General features: G+C 41.2%; 1 protein-coding gene across 10 annotated transcripts in view; it reads left to right on the top strand.

Moving 5' to 3' along the window:
- LOC130187347 (neurexin-3b) overlaps positions 1-23,019 on the top strand; it is a 283,686-nt gene that overhangs the window by 154,141 nt on the left and 106,526 nt on the right. For 2 of the 10 annotated variants that reach the window (XM_056404862.1, XM_056404861.1), the window contains exon 1: positions 21,514-22,891. The exons of the other annotated variants lie outside the window; for them this stretch is intronic. In XM_056404862.1, coding sequence (XP_056260837.1) covers positions 22,639-22,891 — 253 coding nt within the window. In that variant the 5' untranslated portion in view covers positions 21,514-22,638. Of the gene's footprint in view, positions 1-21,513; positions 22,892-23,019 lie in introns of those variants that run through there. 10 annotated transcript variants of the gene reach the window in all.

Raw genomic sequence — 23,019 nt, 5'->3', positions numbered from 1 at the left:
GAGACAGGGGAGGATGGATACAGTCGTTGGTCTTAATGGAGCCTCGGCTTTATTTATGAGACAAGACGCTGTGGTTTCCTAACAAAAGAGGGGCAGGGATAATGTCATCACTGTCAGTATGATACCCTCCCCCATGCACAGTGCAATAACTCCTCCTGTCAACTGCACAAGGATATATACTGTGCACAGACGTAGAGCTTTGTGCTGATGGGGGCTGAAGTGTTTGTGAAGGGGTTTTTTTGAGTAGGCAACGTGGAGTGTGTTTTGTGTGTGTGTGTGTGTGTGTGTGTGCGCGTCCACTCAACTGGATCCACTTTATTGGCCCTGGTGGCCTTCTTTCATTTCATGGACGGGAAATCTTTAATTTGAGTCTCGCATGCTGTCACCCAGTGTCCCCGTCGCCATCACTCTGCCCTGCACAGTTTCAACCCCTCCCCCGACTGAAAATCGATAGTCGATCGGCTACTCGGGGTGGCAGCCTCAACGACGGCACGTTTTTTTTTTTTGTGTTAATCTTCACCGGTGTGGTCCAGCGTTATGAGTCAAAGCCCATGGGAGTGAAATAATGAGAATACTCAACCTGAGTTAAGAATTAAATAGATTTTTCTCTTAAGTACCTTCAGTTCATTTCTCTTGAATTCCTAGCCTCCGAATTAGTTTCGGAAGCATCAATCTTCACCACCAGCTGCACCATAAAGCTCCTTTTGAACTTTTGAATACTTGAGTGACTATTTGATATATCCTTTCATGCACCTGCTGTACATTATTGGCTCGATTCTGGGTGCTTAGATTTCTGGCGTGAGGTCACTTGCTGTAAGTACATTTAATGCTCTTTAAGCGCTTAAAACAATAATCAAATCAGTTTCCCGCCCAGCTGTGCTTGGCAGTTATTGATATACTCTGCGTCTAATAGAAAATGCAGTATTTTTAATCACAGCACAGTAGGTAGTGCGTGTGTCTACGGGCTGTGACACACTTCTGGTGTAGTCTATGCTTCACTAGCTATCAGCCTTTCACATTTTTAGTCCGAGATTAAAAGCACATGTGAGTGAGGGAGAGGCAGAGATGCACAGAGAGAGACGCAGCGAGCGAGCGAAGCAGAGAGCGAGGGTTCAAGGAGGCTGACCTCACTCGATACGCTATTGATTTGCTCGTTTGGGTTCACAGCAAGAGTCTGACATTGGAACTTAACAGCTGAAGGCTCCATCTTGAGTAGCAGATGTGAATGAGCTCACCTCCTATCACCTTATTTTCTCTGTCATGTCTCCAAAAAAAAAAAAAAAAAAAAGCTGTGACAGTATAAATTGTATATTGTGCAGCAGTTAGCGTGTAGGAGTAAAACATATCACTGTAACTTTGATCTGATTGTATCCATGCCGTTTGTTGATGTTTGCTTTTACTGTACATAATTTATGTTTACTGTGTATTTGTTCTATCTCTGGATGCGGATGCCTGAAGTGCATTTGAGCGTGAACTGTAGCTTTTACTTATGTTTGTCTCAAATCCATCTGCCTGTGGCGCACAAACCGTTTCACCCTGTTGACATTTTATTGTGAGTGGCGGGTTGCTCAGCCACTGTTCTTTGTCATCTCTCTCTCCCTCCTTTCTCTTTCTCTCCTTCTTTCCATCTTCTCTGTATGTCATTTCTTGTGCACAAACTGGATATTCAACATTTATGGTTTACAGACGCTGTCATGTATAATTCAGGCGTGATAACTTCACTGATGAATTGACCTTGAGGCGGACCCAGGCTTTTGATTACACTTCAGTAGCCTGATGCTACAGCTGCTTGAAGGTATAGCGTGGGCTGCTTTGGAGCTGTTGGTCTCTCTTTCTGCTGATGCTCGCTCTCCCCTTGCTGTTGATGATGCTGCATGTGTGCTTCTGTATAAATAAGCGAATGCACGACTTCACTCACTGTAACAAGAATCACATACTATGTTTGCCCGCACATAGGGTGGGGACCATGTTTTGTGTGTGTTTGGTTTGACCAATTAAAGCAGGACGCAGCAGGCAGTCTGACTGATTAGAAACAGCTAGTTATAATCCAGAGGAAACCGGAGCCAAAGCACAAAAAGCTCTACCTCTTCATTTAGTCTGCGAGAGGGAACAGTGGAACAAGATTTAAATAGAGGAGCCAGGGAGTGGTGACGAGCCAGCTAACTCCTGTTGACAGTGCTCTGTTCCCCACAGTTTTGCAGCCCCACTTTGAAGACAGATTACTGTGGATTAATGCAGTCAGCAGACGTAAAGTCTACAATTGTGGCCTTTGGCAGAAACGGGACAAAGTGCATTCGAGGTGAATTGAGTAGATGTCAAGTCATATTGATTATATTGCAGTTTCAGCTTATTTAAATGGAGATGCTGCATCTGGAATTAGAAAAGTGTTATTGGAAGCATCTGAAATGTTCTGACTAGAGGTATCACTGATAATAGTAATATAGATAATAGTGAACGAAACAATCAAAAATATTACTAAGCAATATATAAAGAGTGTAGAAAAAAGTTTCTACATTATATACTCTATGTATTCCAGGACTAAATGAATGTAAAATATAAAATGATTAACTGGAGACAAAAACATTAAAAAAGTTTCATCAGTTTTGAGAATATGGAAATCAGGTAAATGATGGTCTCTAACATTTTACTTTTTAAGTGTCCTCGTTTTTCAGATTCCCCCTTGGGTTTAAGATGTGTTTTTTTTTCACGTGTTATAAATGTATCAGGCTGCGTTTTATATGAATTTGGCGTCAAAATCGTATGGCAATATCCTGCGTGGGATCATTGCACACAGATGGCTTGAAAACTGCCGACTGGTAAAAGGTACCATTAAGCTAACTTGTAACTTCAGCTGGTTTTTTTTTTTAGCTAGAATGATTTTCACTTACTAGGGATTTCTGACTTTGCATTCATCCGTCGTTCAGTCTGAAGTCATTACTCCAATTTGCTCACCAATGTGAACCACATGTTGCGGAGCCGTTACAGTCCCATCAAGCTGTCTGGCTCCTCCAGTCGCTGCCTCTTCTCTCCAATAGTGTGGATTTCTGTAGATAAACAAAGATAGCACAGCCAACCATGGCGTTGCTCTGGCAGCATCTGATGAGAGAAGTGCTAACAAGACATATATTTTTTCAAAATAAACATCTTCAAAAATAAGAAAAGTTTATACTCTTTTGAAAGATGACAGTTGTTTTGACTCTTTTTTTCTCTGGAGGACAAAAAGGCTCATTTGTCTCACTGAATGGACAGTTGACAATTGAGGGACACTGAACTGTGTTTTTATTTTTTTTTTATTTTTTATTTTTTTTCCCGTAAGTGAAACTGTTGTGTGTTTCTTCTCATCTAACAAAAACATCCACTCTAGTTGTTATCATGTTGATGACTAAAAGCATGACTCATAGGAGAGTGTGTAACATCTGTGTGAAGCATTTGTGCTATTATGCCCCGCAACCCCCCCCCCCCCCCACCCACCCTCATCCTATGTTGCAGAATTTGAGCAAATCTTAACTGGCAGCTGTTCCTGAAAGTTGGCGGCCTGAAATGTTCTGAGCCTGAACTCTGTGGGCATCAGCCCTGATTCTTCCCTGCACTGATATTATTTGTAACAGACTTTCAAATGAGATAATCACTCAATAACATACACACACACACACACACACACACACACACGTCCGTTTGTGCCCAGGCTTTAAATGCCATGTGATTACTCCTTAGGGCTCTTATAGTACGTAGCAGATTTAGACAGGAGGCTTTAACGCCATATCAAGTGCCGTGTGGTAGTTTGTTACGCCTGCTGCACATGTGCAAACATCTGCATATCATCGTCGAAGCTCCATTTATCCTCGCAACATTAAATCCATTTACCTTTTGCATGCCATGAGTCTAAATCTGAGGCCAAGTAATTAAATGCCATTCTCTTCCTTCATTAGAGAGATAATTAAGTAGGAAACCGGCACTCGTCTCATTGCTCTTTCATACGGAAGTAAATGGGGGCGGCGATGGGGGTAAAATAGATGCTACCTTGACTGAAAATCCCCTGATTAGTGGAGCCATCTGTAATTTCTTCAACTCCATCATTCAGTATCTGTTTCTTTGTCTACCTCACTCCTGTCGTCTCTGTAATCACCTCGGTCTTTTTCTCTTTGCTTTTGTGCTAAAAGGCTTAACAGTTATGAATAAAAAACAGCTGATTCTTGTGTCACATGTGAAAGAGTTCCAGGTTTTGTTGCTCCTTTTGTGTCTTTAGGTGCCTGTCATAGACAAAACACTGTTTTCTGTGAGAAAGTAACGATTCACAGTTGGGTCACAATCAGGGATTTTTTCACAGATGGGTGCTAGGGTTTCCATTTTCAGAGGGAGTTGCAAACCAGTGCAGGAAAGTGGTAAAAAAAAAAAAAAAAGCAAACAAAATTGAGCAAACTGTCACAATTGGTGTGAAATCCAAATAAACCCTCTTATTTTAGCACAAGAGTGCTATTCCATTGGGGATTATTGGAGATTAGGAAACCAGTGAATATAGTCTAAACATGCAGTGGAATCCGGTTAGCTATCTAAAGAAGCATGAAGGTAGTGTTAGATGAGATGAGATCAAGTGATACCAGCTTCCAAGATAAATATTCTTTGAACATTCATCCAGCCCAACTTGAAAAAAAAAAAAAAAAAATGTAATACTTTTAATCTTTTTCAAAGATAACTTCAGAATTTAGGTTAATGAAAGCAATTGATGGTGTGAGACTACTTTTCTTACAGGGCATCTTTTAACATATGCTCTGTCATTGATGTTGTTTCATTTTTAATAATTCATCCATTTTTACATACATGTTTCATGTCAGTGAATGCTCAGCCTTTGATTAATACATGCCGTGCTAATTTGCTTGTCACTAGCCACACTGCTACTGGAAATAAAGATAAGGACAAGTCCAAATTTAAATTGAAACCTTTCAAACTTTCCACTTCTCAGACACAGCAAAGAGAATGGCTTGTTCCCCTCACAGGTTTTTCCCGAAATGGATTTGCATTTACATAAAGGCAGGCAGCTTCCCTTTCTCCTCTGAAAGGCGAAAAGAATGCGAGGACGTAGCATAACCTAGGCGTGAGACACAGTAACATGCAAGTATATGGAAGTCAGTGTCTTTTTAAAAGCCTAAAGCTGTTGTCAGCATGCACAATGTTCAGAGACATTCAGGCAGATGTTCCTGCTCAGGCTTGATTGCCTTCGCCAAGGCCCATCAGGGATTGCACTTAGCCTAGCTAGAGCTGGCAAAAAAAGACACAGAGTCCCGAGTTATTTTAGCTATGCTCAGTTCCTCCATTAGGTACAGCTGAAATATTGACGCCGCTTGCTTTTTCCACTGCTTCCCTCCATGTATCTTGCATACCTAAGGTCAAGAATTAGTTGGACTAGATTTCTGTGTCAGTGCCTTTTTGTCATGGCTTTTGTCTTTCTCCTAGCTGTTCAGAGTCACAGATTCGGCATTGCCTGATTGATTCCTGCAAAACTGTTGACAGCCACGTGCTTTTGTCTCCAGTCCCAAAAGAGGTCTGTGTTCACTTTTTTAGCTGTCTCCTCTGAGGTCTGCACTTAGTTTAACCTTGTCATCATTCTAAACTCAGGTTGTGCCAAAAACGATAAAAGCTGAAGATCTGTTTAGCCAAGATATCAGGATTTTCTGCTTGATGTTTGATGTTTCACTTATGAATATAAATGTAATATACAGTAGCTTCAGTGAAATGCAAAAAGCGGTATTGATGTGTGATGTCAAACAATGAATTGTGGAGGTTTATGGGGAGTGTTAGGAAGACTGAACTTAAAGTTGTAATTTTTTTATTTTTTTTATTCTTTTATTGCAACTTGCAATCAATTGGAAAAACAAGGCAATCATTGCAACAGTTTTATATGTTATGCTCCTTAAAGAAAGATCCTTTTATTCAGTGTTTAAACACACACAATAGTTATGTAGTATCTCCTTTTATAAACGATCGACACTTCTCAGAAGAAAATGAAAGGAAAACAACAAAAAACATATGTTTTATGAATAACAGCATATGGGAAGAACCTGACCTGATAATTAGACCTTTTTTTAATCATCTGATCTCTGTGCGAACTATAAATTCTGCGAGGGAGAAATAAGTGGTTTGAACTTCATTAGAATTGTTTCTCTACCTTAGATGATTCTGCCTGAGGTGCGTGAGGTGTGTGTGTGTGACTGACTGTGTGTATGTGCTCATATCTTGTTTATCTGCCTATCAACAAACGCGAGTGAATACATCATTTTATCTCCTCGTATCTCCGTGCGTAGTCACCTGCCTTCTGGGAAGCTAACTTGCTGCACGCCTTAAAGGTTAAGACTGAGAAAAGGACGCCCTTATCTTGATGTTTCAAATGTAAACATGATGATAAATGTCAACATTTATCAGGTGTACACTATGGTGGGAGAAGTAGGTCATTCTGTTTCAGTAATGCTTGATAGTAATACAAACCAAAGACTTATTCTTGCATAATCATGCTTTCTTTTCCTCCTTGTTTCCTTCCTTCCTTGTAATTGTAATACTAATAGTATTTACCTCAAATGCAATGGAAGCCAGGCCTTTATTTTTACTTCCCTGTTTTATGTATGTATTTATATATATTTTTTCATATTTTAATAACATTACTGCCTGATTTCTGATCTGCACACACTTAAAATTTGCTGTTGACACAAACTGTTGTGTGTTGTCGTTGTAAATGTAAGATAATATAGATTTTGAAAACATTATTATAAAACAAGACTCATATACTCACCACTCTGCTGCTCTCAAATTCCCCTTCTTTTTTACGAAATTACTTTTCCTCACTCGCTAATTATTTCTACTCAGCTGTTTTCAGTGAAATGCTGCTTTCAATGAAACTCTACACTTCCTGCACAGATGTTTCACATTAAAAGCCTCCCAATAGATCAAATTTGCATAATCTTTACGTAGCCTAGCGGGCTTTTGAAGTGAAACATCTGCAGGAAGTGGTGAGCATGACAATAGCTTTGCACTGACAGAAAGAACAATAAAGTAGAACTAATATGAAATTAATTAGTGAGTGAAAACAGCATTTTTGTGGAAAGTCGAAGTTAGGGCGACACAGTTGGGGGAGGGAGGTTTGGCATGACTATGTTGTTATGACGGTAAAAATGCTGTGGAAATGTTTTGTATATAATGTATTGTGTATTGAATTAATGAAACATTACTTTATGTGTAATTTGCCGCCTCCCCCAATAGTTTTTTTTTCAACCGATGACAAAATAGTTAAGTGCTCTTTGACATGTGTTGGTAACATGAAGAAGAACCGAAAATATTGGAAACCATGCACACAAGATAACGCTTATTTTCCATGTAACTAATCATACATACATTTTTTATTGGCGAAGCTGTGTGCAATTATAAGTCTCTTCCAGTCTCCTTCCTGTCTACCGCCGTATCATTCCCCTCTCCTGAAAGTGACCTAAAATCTGTGCATCTACACGTGGGGAAAGGAAAGACTGCTTTACAGCCATAATTACTCTGCTCCATATTCATGAGAGAGTGCCCAGTGTGAAATGTCAGTGTTTCCCACCATGCTTTGTGCTATCCTCAGCCAACTCTAATTGGACGAGCACAGGTAGCCTAAGCGAAGAGGAAGATAGAAGCCAGCTTGGATTGTGGTCAAAGGGGCCTGTGGTTGAATTTTATCACCCCACCGCAGTATTAGCACAGAGTCTCACCAGGCCAGGATGGCCAATATTCAGCTACCCTGGGGTAATTAAAAATGTCTTCCGTTTAATTTACACCCGGCTGGTGAAGCATGATATCATTATTGGAATCCATTATAATTCAAGGTTATAATGGGTCTGCTGTGTTTTAGAACAGGCGAATGTAAGATGGTCGAAACCTATTACAGTGCTGTGCTTCTAAACACTGGTTTATTTGAGCCAAAAGAAAAGGCACAGTAGTCCTCTGTGCATTATGTCATCCTCTCCACCACCACCACCCCCCACCCCCACCCCAGGATGTGACCCAAAACATCTCTACACATCATGTGTACTTCCAGGGCGCTGACAATTTTGCAGTGACAGCAGTGTTGTGGAGGCACACCTGGCGGAGAGCTTTGCGTACCTGCTGTACACTAGCATCTGTTATACGGTGCGCGATTAAGTGTGTTTTGATGCAAAAGCACTTATGCCAGCACGTGCATACACACGAACAGAACACGTAGACGGCTCTGCAGCTGAGCCTCGTCATCCCTGTCAGGTTCGCAAGTGAAGTGAGGCAGGGAAGGACCGAAAGGAGAGGGCTGAGGTATGTGTGCGTGCGTGCGCCTGTGTGTGAGTGTGTGTTTGTTTACGTTTGTGTGTATATGTATGTAGGAGTGGAGGGGAGCAGGTGATTGTCTATTGTTCTACAAATTAGCTGTCAGTCAACCTCCAGCTGGCCTGTGGGTGACACACGTGGGCTGAGTGGCAAGTGCGAGCGATTCAAGAGCTCTGTAGCTGCTCTGTGCTGCTTTTGTCAAAAAACAAGCAAAATTGAGGTTTTGAGCCATAGCAGAAGCGTGGGGGTGGCTTTTGAATAGTCACTCTGCGCCGCACTTGAACGCGCAATAATGCTGTTTTCAAACTAGAGACTGGCGTGTGTTGTTGTCCTCTCACAAGTGGAGCTGAGCATGTGGAATCTTGGACAACAATCATGATAGCTTTTAGAGGAGGTGTTGAAATGAATTTCTGACTCTTCCTCGTGGAGTGTTTTGTAGCCATTAGGGTTTCTTTATTCCCCTCTCCTTGTAAAGGACATTTTAGTCACAAAATCAACTATTGGGCCGCGTTTCCACCAACAACAGCTGTGTGTCAAAAAAAACAAACTCGGGCTATATTCTATTGTGCAGCATGGGACGCTGGCGTCGAGGGCTCCAGCATGAAGGTGAATTTGTCTGGCAAAATAAAGAGGATCACAACTTAACGTTTGCTACAGTGCAGTTTGTGGTCATACAGCAATATGCTGCACCTGCCAATCAGATACTGTACCAAGTATAGTACCTGTGTGGAGAGTTTGAAAACTCTCCCATGGGGGAGATTAATTGTTGCGCATGTGATAAGTCTATTCAACTACTTTGTGGTTGCTATTTCATCCGCTCATGGATGCCACTTAATACTACCTGTCTTGACTTCACCCTGACGAGCAGCTTCTTGTGGTTGTACAAATCGTAATCGTCCACAGTGACTTAATACACAATGTGTTTATCGGCATTATAACTTAAGCCATGATCGTTCCCTAATTTTCACCAAAGTGCTTTTGCTGCCCATACCTGGTGTCATAGCCGTGCACTTTGTATGGCCGCCATCTAGCCCAGCAGCCTCCCGGTGGCCCTGCTGCGGTTATTAATGCAGCTCTTCATTTATTTAAAAAAAAAAAAAAAGATTTTAAAATATGTGCTTGCTTTGGGATGAGACTGAGATGGATAGTTGCTTTTACTTCCAATCTCATTCCCACAGTCAACATGAGTTGTTTTTTTAACCATGACCATGATCTTTCTCTAACCATAACCATGTCGTTTTAGTTGCCTGGACTGAAGATTTTAGACCTTGATCATAGAGCTGGCAGATCAGAAAAGGCTCATATAAATCTTCTTTTTTTTTTTTTTTTGAAAGGTGTGCTGGGCATTCTTTTGAGGAGTGCTTCAGATATGAGAACTGTTTTGTTCTGTGGATTCAGCGCTTTTGTTGCTCTGAACAAAATATCAAAGCTCTACACCTGTTTGTGCACATGGAGGAGAACATGTGACTGCTTCTGTATCAGTATGTGTACATGTGTACACCATTCATACTCAAAGCGTGTGATTGTGTAAATGAGCACGGGCAACATGAACATATTACCGTTGTGATGGTTTCTCATTCCTACACCATCCCATAAGCAATCATCTCTGTCTCTCACCCACTCAGCCGTCACATGTATCACACACACAGCACAAAATCCCCGGGCACTTTCTCCCTCAACGAGGTATGATCCATATTTCATATATTGCCTGTAAATCGCTTGGCCAGAACTGTTTTGACGAAGCCTGGGAAGTGGCAGGGGGCAGATTGGCTCTGTGCCTGACTCCTACTGTACCTAGAATACAAACAAGCCTTCCACAGAAACTGTAAAATGCTGTATATGGGTATTTCTAGTGTCAGTTTTCAAGGTTGAAATGCTCTCTATTACCATTTCTTAGCAATCTAGTGCTTTGCACCAGTTTATCATCATACTGGCAAACCAGTGTGTATTCATTGGAACCAATTTGCCAGAGTGCATTAAAACAGGGATTAAATGTTGAGAAATGGGAAAAGACATCATCAGGCTTCGTGAAATAGAGCAATCAAACTCCCATTCTGCTGTAAAGTAATGCCAGTTCCACAAGCCCTCTCCTCCCTCTGTCTTACATCAAATAACACATCTTCTGTACTGTAAGCATTTTATAAAGAGGGACTAACACAGAATTTGTCGAGTACGTCTACACACTGCTCAGAACTATTATGTCGAGTCATCTGAGCTTTCTGAATGTTTTAGTTTGATCCTTGGGTGTCAAAGTTTATCGCTCCTTCTCCTTTGATGGAGGCACTCAGCTCTGTGTTTGTGCATGTGTGAGCGTATGTGTGAGCCTGTGTGTTTAGACATGCTGATCCTTTGATCCTGGATCACCTTGAGGACAGTGGCTCAGGCAATGCCGAGTGGGAGACAAAATGGATGTGGATGTCTGCAGTAGGTTAATGTCGAAGGAACGGGAGACATAGGAGATCAGTTGGGTGAGAGTTTTTGTCAATATGAAGTAAGCAGCCAGTCATCTTGGCTCAGTGTAAAGAGTGGAAACAGAGGGAAACAGCTAGGCTGGTTCTGTCTGGATAGAGAGAACACAAAAGAGATATGTGTTAATTGGTGAACTTAAAATGTGCTTTTAAGTAAAATTTGTTACCTTCAGGCTAGCTAGTTGCTCTTGTTTTCGGCCTTTATGCTAAGCTAACCAGCTGATGGCTGTTATTTTAGTAAAGTAAATACGGTACAGGATGGAAATTGCTTATTGGGTGTTCTGCACCTTTCAGGCCACAAGAGAGCAGGTAACACCAAGATGATGTTAAACAATACCCGTCATTATCCTCCCAAATTATTAAACTGTTGGCTTCATAAAGGGGACAACTTGTGAATTCAGTAAGTTTTTAATTAACTTACTGTGATAATTTTATGTGTCTTTCTACAGTAAATAAACAAAAATCTACCAACTTGTTTGTATGGTGTATCATGACAGTAGCAGAAATAAGAAATAACCTGGAGATCATAAAAGTACTAAATCAAAAAATGCAAAAACAATTATTAGCACTAATTGGCACAAAAAGTTGTGTAACTTGTAACTCCAGCAAATGAGTCTCTGCGAAGTCCGCAGGCATCAGGGATCAGGAATAATATCCACAGGCTAACAAGCACTGAAGCTACCGTCTGACACTGGTACATGAACAAATCCAGTGAGCCCTGAAGCGCCCGAGTGGTCTTTTTGGCATTCTTCAGCTTTCGGGCTTCAGTTTGAGCGCATACAGCTACGGTAAGCCCCGAGAGGAAGATGCGCGTCTGTCAGTCACTACCCGCACTGCTTAAAGCTAAGCTTTGTCACACAGTACTCAAGTGAGTATTAAATAATATAATAGGAGTTAGGGTTGTAATGTTTTCATTTATAAGGCTGACAGTTAGTTTATTAACATATAAAATCTGAGTAGGTAGAAGAAGGTGAAAGTTTTAGGCTCTGTTGGACATAAGAGTGTGAGCACGGTTATTTCCTGGAGGCAATACCGACCAGTGTGAAGTTGATTCGTATTGAACAATCGAAAATACCAGTAGAAACTATTCGGCCGTTTGGGCTGGCGCACTGGATATGAGAGTGGTATCGACCTTCTCATCCAACTCTCAGCAAGAAAGTACATAAGTGTATTCTCAAAATGTCGAACTAAGATAAGACATTATTGATTCCCAGAGGCCAAATTCACATGTTACAGCAGCGCAACAACCAGTGTGAAGAGGTAGGAATAAGATAAAGAGCTACTTAAGATGACAAATACAGGAAAGTTAGAAAATTAAATGAATGACATTCAAAGGTTATGTACATTATAGTCATTACAATACCATATACATGACATGACTTGCATTATGTATTCCTTTAAAGAACCCGCCGTATGCTGTGATGCAATCGAACACAATAATTATGTAATAAATACAACCTGTGTGAAGGTTTAGTGTTAAATTTCTGTGCCAATGAAGTGTTGATTAAATGGTGAATTAGTGCTGTTGTCAGTATCTATTGCATGGATACTGTGTGTGATTGCATCGCATTGTAGGCATCTCGCCTGTATGTTAAAACATATTGAACTGAAAATGAAAACTGCCACATCCTTTTTCTTCTTTTTTTTTTAGAGTGTATATTTATCTCTGGGACCTTTCTTGGGATGCCTTCAGAGACATCCCATCACACAAAATGCCACATGATAATATCGCCTTGTCACTTATCTCTGTGTTGGCTAAATGCATGACAGGGTGTAGGTGCAGGGTGTGATATCACCACATCTGTGTTTGCCAGTAAAATAATGACAGAGCCAGCAATATATTCATAGGTTTTACTCAAGAATATATATATATATATATATATATATATATATATATATATATATATATATATATATATATATATATATACTTTTTTTTTTTTTTTTTAGCTTTAAACCTTGCACATGATCATTTGAAAGTAGCACTATGAACCTCTTGCTAAGTATTATACAGTGATAGATTAGAGAAAGGCATATAGAGAGTGCTGGATGAGAGATTGTAACTGCAGCAAGGACTAGGCCAAATCAGTGCAACCCCACAGAGAACAGTTATCTACTCTTTGGGGGGGCTTTATTTTCACAAGGGTACACTTAGAGCTCTGTTTGATAGCTTTGATGCATAAAAATGGAGATAGCCTCCCTCATGAGGTAATTTATTCCCTTTTTTTTTTCCAAGGCAGGCCAATCAATTTACGTCTGCTATTTTTCAAAGCAATATCTATAGGCTAGGTAAGGCCTTGTGCTGAGCTTTAATGTGTGGCCAATGTGGTACCTGCTTTTTAGTGCAGACTGACTGTTTGGGAAGTTGGGTCAAAAAAGGCAGCCATTATGAAATCTAATGTCAAAAGAACTGTAGGTTACATCCTGTGCTAAGGGTTCCTAAACCTCCCAAAGCAGTGGGGCGCTCAGTGCTTGTTTGCTGTGTTGCTGGTAGATGTCATATGGTGCTGATCCTGGAGGCTGCAGCTGTTTCACACCAAGGAAGGATTTTTTTGTCCCTACAGGGACATTTTCTTTTCACTGTGAGTAGAGCTTTCCCATAGCTGGTATAGATTCAGAATCTTTATTGCTCAGGGACACTTCAGCAGTGATAGATGCTTGCCAGCACGAGTTGAATCCAGGTTATCCAGTTGAATGATCTGTCTAACCACAAGGCAGCCATATTTTCTTAATAATTGTGTTTTGGCTTGTTATCTGCCTCCTTTATACAGAAGGCTGTATAAATAGGTGTATAAATAGCTCTCATTTAGTCATGCTTTAGCATCAGATGGATCCAGTTTACACAGACTTTTGATAAGGCTGGAATCAGGCACTGTAGCACCATCATATTACTGCTTTTTGTCTGAGGCTTCAGAAGCCACCTACTTCAGGCAGCATTTATTTTGGTCAGTATTTTATCATTGCTTTCACTCCTGTTTAAAGACCACAAGTGGCATTGTAAATTACCTGAATCTCCTCTCCAAAGGCACTCTAAAAATGTAGGCTCTAAGTTCAATATCTGATGAATGTTCCTGCATAGAACGCGCTTGCAATAAAACCCTAATCCCTTACGCAGATCTTTATTTGTGACAAATGAAAGGTGAGACAGAAATCTGTATGTGCAGAATAATTGTCTGTTCTGTAGAAACTAGGTCTTCGGGGATTGTATTGTTCCCGGTGCTGCACCCAAGGGAACATGCCGCGATGTGGGTCTTATCTTGATTCACGCCTAATATGAAAACAAAAATAAATTTGTGCAGTTTAGTCATTCATTTTTTATAGATTCAGCCAGCGTTTGTGAAATATCTTCACTACTTCTTCACAGTGGTCAAGCACTTAAAAGCTTGCACAACTGGATGTTGGTAGTTGACGACTTCATATGGTCATTTCTGGTATGAGTCATCCAATCATGTATATGTCTAATTTAGTCATTATTATTATTATTATTATTTTTTATTTATTTATTTATTTTAATCATGGTTTGGCTCACGTCAGCTCAGCTTGCCCTGAGTTGTTGTCCTTCAATTGAGGCTTCAGGCTTCATTCATAAGTTATATGGGCGTTACTGCATTTTTAATCTTTCAAACAAACGTCCATGTTTCAATTGCTGCTTGTCAGTTTTGATTTTATGATTCATTCATTATTAAGTGTGTTAGGCTGCAGTGCAGTGCAAAGGATGGATTACTGCACTTTGGCCATGGGCGGGGTATGAGTCCACTGTATGTGTCTGTGGGAGGGGAGGACAAATGGGTGCTTGCACATGTGTGCAAGCTTGCATTTCATCACGGGTAGCTTTCAAATTTGTCTTAGTCATGTCACAGCAGATGTGAGTTGAACCAGTCCAAGAAAACAAACCATCTAAAATGTCCCAAACATATCAATGATCTAACAAAAAACTCTAGGTCCTCGTTCTAGGTTATTTCCAAATATTAAATGTTGTATATTGTATAAAGTGAGTCCATCTCTTTTTTGATTATAAAGCAGGTCTAGGTTGTATATTAATACTGTGACAGTATCAAAGCGCTCAGTCCACGGAGAAACACACACAGTCTTAATTCAGATACTGAGCCTTAAAACGAGTTGTCAGGACTTCTGTAACATTGTGATGTCACAAACAGAGCAGTCACCGCTTTAAGCCATGCCCCAAGCCCCGCCCGCTCCGGGCCCACCATCCAGCCTTGCAGGATTTGGTTTCTCTGAGTGTTAACCTAAAATCTGATATGTTTTCATTCAGTCACAAAAAAAACAGTCAGCCAGTCACTGGCCTGTTGTTACGAGAGCTCCAGAGAGAAGTTTGAGAGAGGAGTAAAAACTTCATTGAGATGGTTTTTGGAACTTAAAACCACAAACATATCTTGTTGTGGATATCAACACTTCAAATAAAACATCAGAAAGTGTCAAATATGGGCCTTATGCCTTTAAATTAAACTGCTACTTCCAAAGTCAAGAATGAAGCCTCAAGCTCAACATATAATTGATGTTAGAAATGTTGTATTAAATATTTTACAGGCAGGCTAATTTGGAAGGGGATTGTTTTTTGCTACACTGAGATGATGACTGCAGGTGTTATGTTCTTCTGTCTGACCAACATTTTGCTCCAGAGCAAACTATCTAAACAACAACAGACCGGACTGCCTTGTCATTTACCTTTTAACTTAGATAGTTAGGATGCCATGAAATTTCCTTGACATATTTTTGTTCCCCAGAGGATTAATCCTGCAGAAACTGATTTTGACATATCATTTAAGCTGATATGACGAACTTGTTCGCAAGCAGTTTCTTATTTACACCTCCAGCAGTCACAGAGGAACATTAGCATTCTTCTGGAGTTGTGTTTCTGGCCACCTGCCAAATACAAGTCCAATAGTCACCCTTTAGTTTTTGGTCTCTACCAGCTCCTGATGGACATTTCTGGCTCTTCAGTTATATCAATTATAGCCACTTTAACCACATCACTGTGGACTCTCCATGAGGTGTTGCCTGTCACTAAATTGGGGCCATAAAGTTCAACTTTGCACACTTATGTCTTATATAATTGGGACATTACATTGACAATTATATTCCCAAGGCGACACTAATGATCCCAATGTTTCTCCTCTTGCTCCATCATCAGGACAAATTTCACATTTCTATTCCACTACTTTAAGAGATGCGAAAGTACGATGCTTGCTCCCTCCCACACTTGTGTTGTGGTTTGTAGCAAACAGTGCAGCCTCTAGGGGCTGCTAGTGGGGCTTTAGATTTTTAGATGTTCCTCCATCTCTAAAAGTCTGTTCCCAAATATGGCTGTGTGTTCGGCATATTTTTAAAAAAACAAAGGTTTGATGCCTGTGTTGGAAATGAAGCAGCTCGATTCCTCTGACTTGGAAGTACAAAGGATTAACAGCAGCGGCGCATGTGAAATGCCGAGTGGCAGATAAAACAACAGCTCTCAAAATACACGAACAATCACGCGCGCACACACACACACACGCAGACGTGTTTTGGTGAGGAGAAGCGAAGCTGACTTGAAAAACGGCTTCAAATGCTGTTTACTGTATTGCTGTCGATATTGTCGCAGTTCACATGGGAGCGCGTCTTGTGTCTCTGGCATCGGCCTGTGATGCTCCAAATATCCAGCAACGCTCTTTGTCCTCTGTCAGTCCCCCTTTAAAGCCAGTCACTTCAAAACCAGCAGAAGTTTGGAGCTGTTTGCATGTGTGTGCATGGATGTTGAAACATCACACTCCAGCAGTTATTTTAGACGTAATGGAGGAAACTGGAAGAACAAACCTTAGAGAACATTGAATTAACCTTGGACGCAGCCAGATGGATTTGCCTTCCTCTTGATAATCATAGTTCAGGTACCATAACAAACAACAAGCTTTTATATGACAGAACTTTAAAGAAAGTCAGATTTATATATCACTTACTTTTAACCATCAACTACTCTGTGTTTTATAAGCAGATGCGCTCTCATTCTAAAATGAATTTTCCTTTTATTAAAATGCAAATATCCTTTTTCTTTTTTTTTTCCCCTCATCCAACTGTCAGCAGACAGATAATTAAACAGAGGTCACATTTATTGAGCCCAGCTCCTAACACTTTAGGAATTAACATCTTTTCTCTGTATGAAATCATTGTAAATTGAATATCATTGGGTTTCGGACTGTTGGGACAGAACCTGCTATTTGAACACGTCACTGTGGGGGTTCTAGGTAATTGTGATGTACATTTTTTTCAATATATCTGGTGTTATACTGGAGATGAATGGATTAATTAAGAAATCAACAGATTAATTCATAATGAAAATAATTATTAGTTGCAGCCATACTAAACTAAGTTTCACATTCAGCGATCGCACAGTGATTATTGTGTCAGTTTAGGTGGCCATCTGAATGTCCTGTTTTGGATTGATGCGTCTTTAATTGTGAATGAGGAGTTTAGGTTAATAGAGTTCATTAAACAGAAGTAACTTTTACTGAGCCCAGCTCCTAAACTATAAGGATTTACTTCTTTTCTCTGTATTAAATCATTGTAATTTGAAAATCATTGGGTTTTGGACTGTTGGAGAGACAAAATGGGCTATTTGAACCCATCAACATGGGGTTCCGGGGAATTGTGATGGACGTTTTTCACTACATGTGATTAATTAAAAAATCAACACATTAATTTATAATGAAAATAATTTCTAGTTGCAGAACTACTAATGACCAAGTTTCACATTCAGTGATTGCACAGCGGTCATTTCGTCATCTGAATGTCCTGTCTTGGACTGATACGTTTTTAGTTGTGAATTAGGAGTTTAGGTTAATAGAGTTAAGAGTTTTCATCTCCTCCTCTCCTCTGTGTCCCCACTCCTCTGTGACATTAAGATGTTTTGCGCTCCAACTGCCTGTGTGTAGGGCAGGCAGAACAGACTTCATCTGTCACAGAGAGACACCGCGGAGAAATCAGAATGTAAAACACTAATTAGCCCTGATCCTGACGAGGGGTTCATTACAAAGTCAGCATGAGACTCCACGCTCCCAAGATTCTTATTGGTTGACTAGTTTTCAACAGAAGACACAGCATTTCAGACTCTGAGCATCGGGTGTGGCTCCGGAATAGAACATCAGTTTGTGCGGTGGCTACTGTATGCATGAGTGTGTGCATACTGTACAGGTGGCTTGTTTTGCTTACGCGTGTGTGTGTGTGTGTGTGTATGTGTATGTAAGCAAATGAGGGAGCCCGGTTGCCGAGCGGCCGTTGCGGCTGGCGTGGAGAAAAGCGAGAGCCTCCATTTGCAGCATAAATGCCCCTGAATTCCCCGCTGAAGGGCCGAGCACCCTGATGGGTCGTTTTGAACAAGATTGCAGATCAGCTGTTCACTCTCATGTACTGAGTAATAAAGAGAATAACCACTTTCTGGATAGTCCACTTTAGCTGTAGAGGAGGGAGGGTAATGATCAAGATGACATATTGCTCTCTTCTTTTCTATACACCGACGCAGTACATGTGTTTTTAAAGTGTGGAGAGAAAAATTTACATATGTGAATGAGTCGTTTTCTCAAAGATGTCCACAGCCAGGTGTATTTGTATTCATAAACCTGCCATGTAAATTGATATTAATGATCATTCAAACTTAATATACTTAGTGAGCCATTTCCTGCTTATGCTTGACTATACTCTTCACCAAAGAGAAACAGAAATAAGATTCTCTTAAATATAAGTAGTGCAGTTTATTACCCAGCATTAAACCTTGAGGGTGTTTCGGATTGCTGCACTGTGCCAAGACAAAAAGCACTAGATCAAGTTGCAATTAAGCTTAAACTAAAATTGGTATCATAAATTTAGCAGTTCATCCTCCGTCATTCTGTAAATTCGTAATGCTATCACTTCATTTTTAGGTATTAATTGGAACCTGAGAGGATGCATATTTTCTTAAATTTACAAGATCTCAGATTTCAATAAGGTGTAAGCAAAGCATTTCCAAAAAAAAACACCCAGGAAACACCAACCGTGGCTTGCTAGGTATAAAAATGAATAATTTTGAAAATTAAAAGATGATGAAATTCTTTGCCATCTTTATTCACACGTGCAAAAAAAGATTGACACAAACAGATAATTTGGATGAAATGTCAGAGATGATGCATCTCTTTGTTCGGCTTTTCAGCTTCTGTTATTCTTTCTTCATAGGAGATCAGACTCTCAGGGTGAGAGTGACAGTCAGCCTACCCTGAGAGCAGACATGCAAACAGAGCTGCAGCAGAGCTCTAGCTCAAGCTGCGTCCTCAGAGTAAAAATAAAAGAATCTGCTCGCCAAAAAAGTGGCTAGATGATGAACCTTAGTGAAATTGCATGCAAATTCAATTTTCATTGTGATGATATATTAAGCCCAGACAGCACTCTCATGGTGATATACAGTATTAAAGACCATGGCCTTGTTGAATCTCAATCCGCTCTGCACCACTAGTTCACATTTTACTTGGAGACTGTTCTACCAAGCCACTAATTATTTCACATGGAAAAGTACAACAAAGCCTCACTCAAGATAAAATGTAGCTGTGTTAACTAAAGATGCACAGAGAGAAAAAATTGCTGAAATTCTTTTTGTAAAAGGCAATTAAATTTCCTGTTCATTTGCCGTGTTAAATGTAAAATCAAAGGCCCTCAATCACCTTCTTAACCATGAGTGACAGTGTGCTACAGTACATAAACACAATGTTTTCTGCCAAAGAACAGTTTTGGTTGTTTCACATAAGAGATTTCAGTTTTTTGGGTTTTTTTTTGCTCTGTTTGCTCCCCTCACTGATTTGATGTGGGCGGGGCTGAGTTGGAAAAATGTGATGTCACATACTTCCCAGCACCAATCATGAGTGAGCAATATTTTAATCGAAATCCGATTGGTCATAAATATAGGTTAGATATAATATTTAAGGGCATTAGATATAAACTAACTGGTAAATGTATAACTGCAAAAATATTCACAGTATGTTCACAAAATTATTTTTCTTCTGCACTGATAAATAAAATGAATGGATTAGAAAAAAAACATACCCTCAAAATGAAAAAGGGAATCTACTGAAACTACTATGTTCAAAACATCACTTAACCTGGAAAACAAAAAAAATCTATTTTCATACTTTTGGTGGTAGCTAGTTTTGCTTGTAGTTTGCAGGTACCCGAACTTCTCTATCAAAGAAATAGTCTCTTTGAAAACTGTCGACAACAAAATCTGTGGGTTATCCAGAGTGTAGAGGACACAGGTTCTGGAAAGATGTCACGGTTACATTTTTTAGATGTAATTTTTCAATGCTGTGTGCACCACAAACAGAATTTCATTCACCTCCAGCTTTATTGAGGCACAGAGAAAAGATATCTCAAGTGGGCACATGAAAAACTATATAACGATGTGTATACCTATGCGCTCTAAAGGAAAGATAGAGTAATCTGAGTATTAGTAGTAAAAAGTAACTTCAACAGTACTTGTACAACTACTCACAAATACATAACTTAGATCTTCCAATTCACAATATGTGCACTTATATATTTGCACCACTTTGCTTTACAATGGTAAAGATATTCATTCTTTATCATAAATATTCTCTGATCCCAACTGCTGTCTGCCTTTTACATGGATCAATGGATGTCAGAATGTCCTCCCTCCTCTGTCGTTCATTTGCCCATGAAACATTATCTCCGTATTCTGTGCTCACAACAAGCAGTGCAATTATTGCGCCCCCGGGTGTCTCGGATAAGGACTCCTCCTAAATGAAAAGAGAAAAAAAAAAAAATGAAGGGACATCTTGACAAATGCAAAGAAACACAGTAAAGCTGGAGCTGTGCAGGGGCTGTGCACAGTGCCTCCTCAAAGCTAACAATGAGTCATACATATGGAAAGTTTCGCCTCACTTACAGCACATCGGTGCCGTCGCTCTGTACGTGAACACGCATTTCTCTTGTCATTTTGGAATATTTCAGTGTAATTCAGAAGGTCAGCAGCGAAATACTGAACTCGTGTCAGATCAAATTACGTTTTGAAATGCCATATGATTAAACTACAATTTGACTTTGAGTGTTCATTCCTCCCAAGGCCTAGACACAGTCGTCGTCCCCCCCCCCCCCCCCCCCCCACCACCACCCTTAAAAAACTCAAAGATTGACAGAACAGGGACTGGAAGCCTTTCTTCTCTGTCATTTCTATTTGAGTGTGGAGAGATTTCACCCTTTTGAAATTCACTAAATCTGTTGCCATGTGCATAATGCATGGATCTTTTTTCAGTTCAGTTCAGTGGTTTGGCTTCAATAGGCTTTCAGAACCATCAAAACATAGAGGGAGAGGTCACATGCTGTTGCAGGGGGGAAGTGACACCACATTCCCCCCCGAGCTAGGTTCGAAAATGTGATCCCAGGAATGCCATGCTACCATGCTAGTAGCATGACTATTATGCATCCCTTTCAATTTTTCCCTCACTCTCTCATCTCTCTCTCCCATACTGTTCATTCCCTCACTTTCTCCTCTCTTCCCTCCCTCACATCTCCTCTCCCTGCTACCAAAGGCAGCCCACTCCTCTGCAGTGGCTGCCTGCCTCCCTGATTTGCTCGCTGCTTGGGGAGGATTTGCATAGGCTGGCCCACTTGCCGCTTCTCCCCGCCCCCTTCCCCTCCCCTCCTCTCCCTCCCTGCCTCTGCCCCATCATCTTCACTTAGTTTCACCTGAGCCCTCATCCTCTCTTCCTAACTCTCTCTCTTTCTCTCTCTCTCTCTCCTCCGTTCTCTCTTTCTCCCACTCTCCCATCCTCACTCACTCCCCCCCCACCTCACCATCTCACTCCCTCCCAGCAGTTTCTCATTTTCTCATCCGATTCTTTCTCCCTGGCTTTTCTCTTCCTTTATCTGTCTGCAAATCTGTCTCTTTCTCCTGTGGAGTAATACAAAGAGCTATCAGTCTGGGTCTCTCTGGGTTAACAAGCCAGACCACTTCACTTCTCTAGGGACATGTAAAAAAAAAAAGAAAAGAAGAAAGAGCTGGAGAAAGAGGGGGAAAAAGTCAGACAAATATTGGATCCGAACTTAAAGACGGAAATAAAGCACGAGTGGGGATCTTCACCTTGCCTTGAGAATCTGTAGCCAAACTGTGAGGGAGCGGGGAGTGTGTTACTGCCGAGACGATAGAGAGACAGAAAGCTGACAGTTTGTCCGTGCCGGAGTGTGTGGAGCTCTTCGTCTATCTCTGTTGTTCCCTCCCTCCGTCTCTCCCTCCTCCTCAGTCTCATAGCCGAGGCTGTGTATTATCTGTGGCTTGACAGAGCGGAGCTGTGCAGAGCGGAGCTGTGCAGAGCAGAACGAAGCGGAGCAAGCGGACAGAAGGCTGCAGCGCAGGTTGTTCCCCCTCCTGTCACTCACGCTGCGCCTGCAGGTGAAGAAGGGCGCACGGGGACACATTCCAGGTGTCGCCTGCGAGAGCGTGCATGCAAAATCTCGCTCGTTGCCTGCACACACACACAAGCAGGCTACATGGTCATCAAAGGAAAAGCCACAGGGTGATCCTACCGAGAATAGAAAGTAAAGACATATTGGATTCTGGTTCAAAGAGAAAAAACCAGCAAGCAAACGAAGACCAGCGGGAGATCTGCTGCCTTTCTCCGAGTGGAGTCCAGGAGACAAGCCTGAGCTGCGTTTTGTTTGGAGGGGAACTGCTGGATCTTACATTAACAAGGAGCTTGTGTCGATTTCTCTCTGCTATGGAGTTTGCTGCTGTATCCTGGCTACAGGAAGGTCACTTTTTCTGAGATCCTTGCACATCTGCTTTACTGTCTTTTAAATATCCAGTTGGGGTGGGGGGGCGTGAAGCATGCTGCCCAAAGGAAAGCCCCAAGAGGGCCAGCTGTTCTGGATGTTGCTTCTGGCAGTGGGATGGATGGTGCTTGGCTCTGCCTGGGGCTCCCCCTCATCTTCAGACCTCCATCTCCTGTCCCCTACCCCCGGAGCCCCCCTGCCCCCTGCCTTGCCCCGACCTGATCACCCGCAGGGCCCTCAGGGGCCCAGGCACCACCTGCCGCCTGTGTCCATATACCGCTCCCCAGCCTCACTACGAGCCGGCCATGGTGAGTCCTGTCACCACCTTTTCGCCTCCTGCTTCTTTCTCTCCCTCCTCCCTTTTTCTGTCTATTTATCATCATTACTGATCAGAGTCAAAAGGAGCCATCTGTAGCAAGCTCTCTATCACTTACTT

This window comes from Seriola aureovittata, chromosome 19, assembly GCF_021018895.1.
Source record: "Seriola aureovittata isolate HTS-2021-v1 ecotype China chromosome 19, ASM2101889v1, whole genome shotgun sequence".
Lineage (NCBI taxonomy): Eukaryota > Metazoa > Chordata > Actinopteri > Carangiformes > Carangidae > Seriola > Seriola aureovittata.
This window is presented reverse-complemented; position numbering and strand designations above follow the sequence as displayed.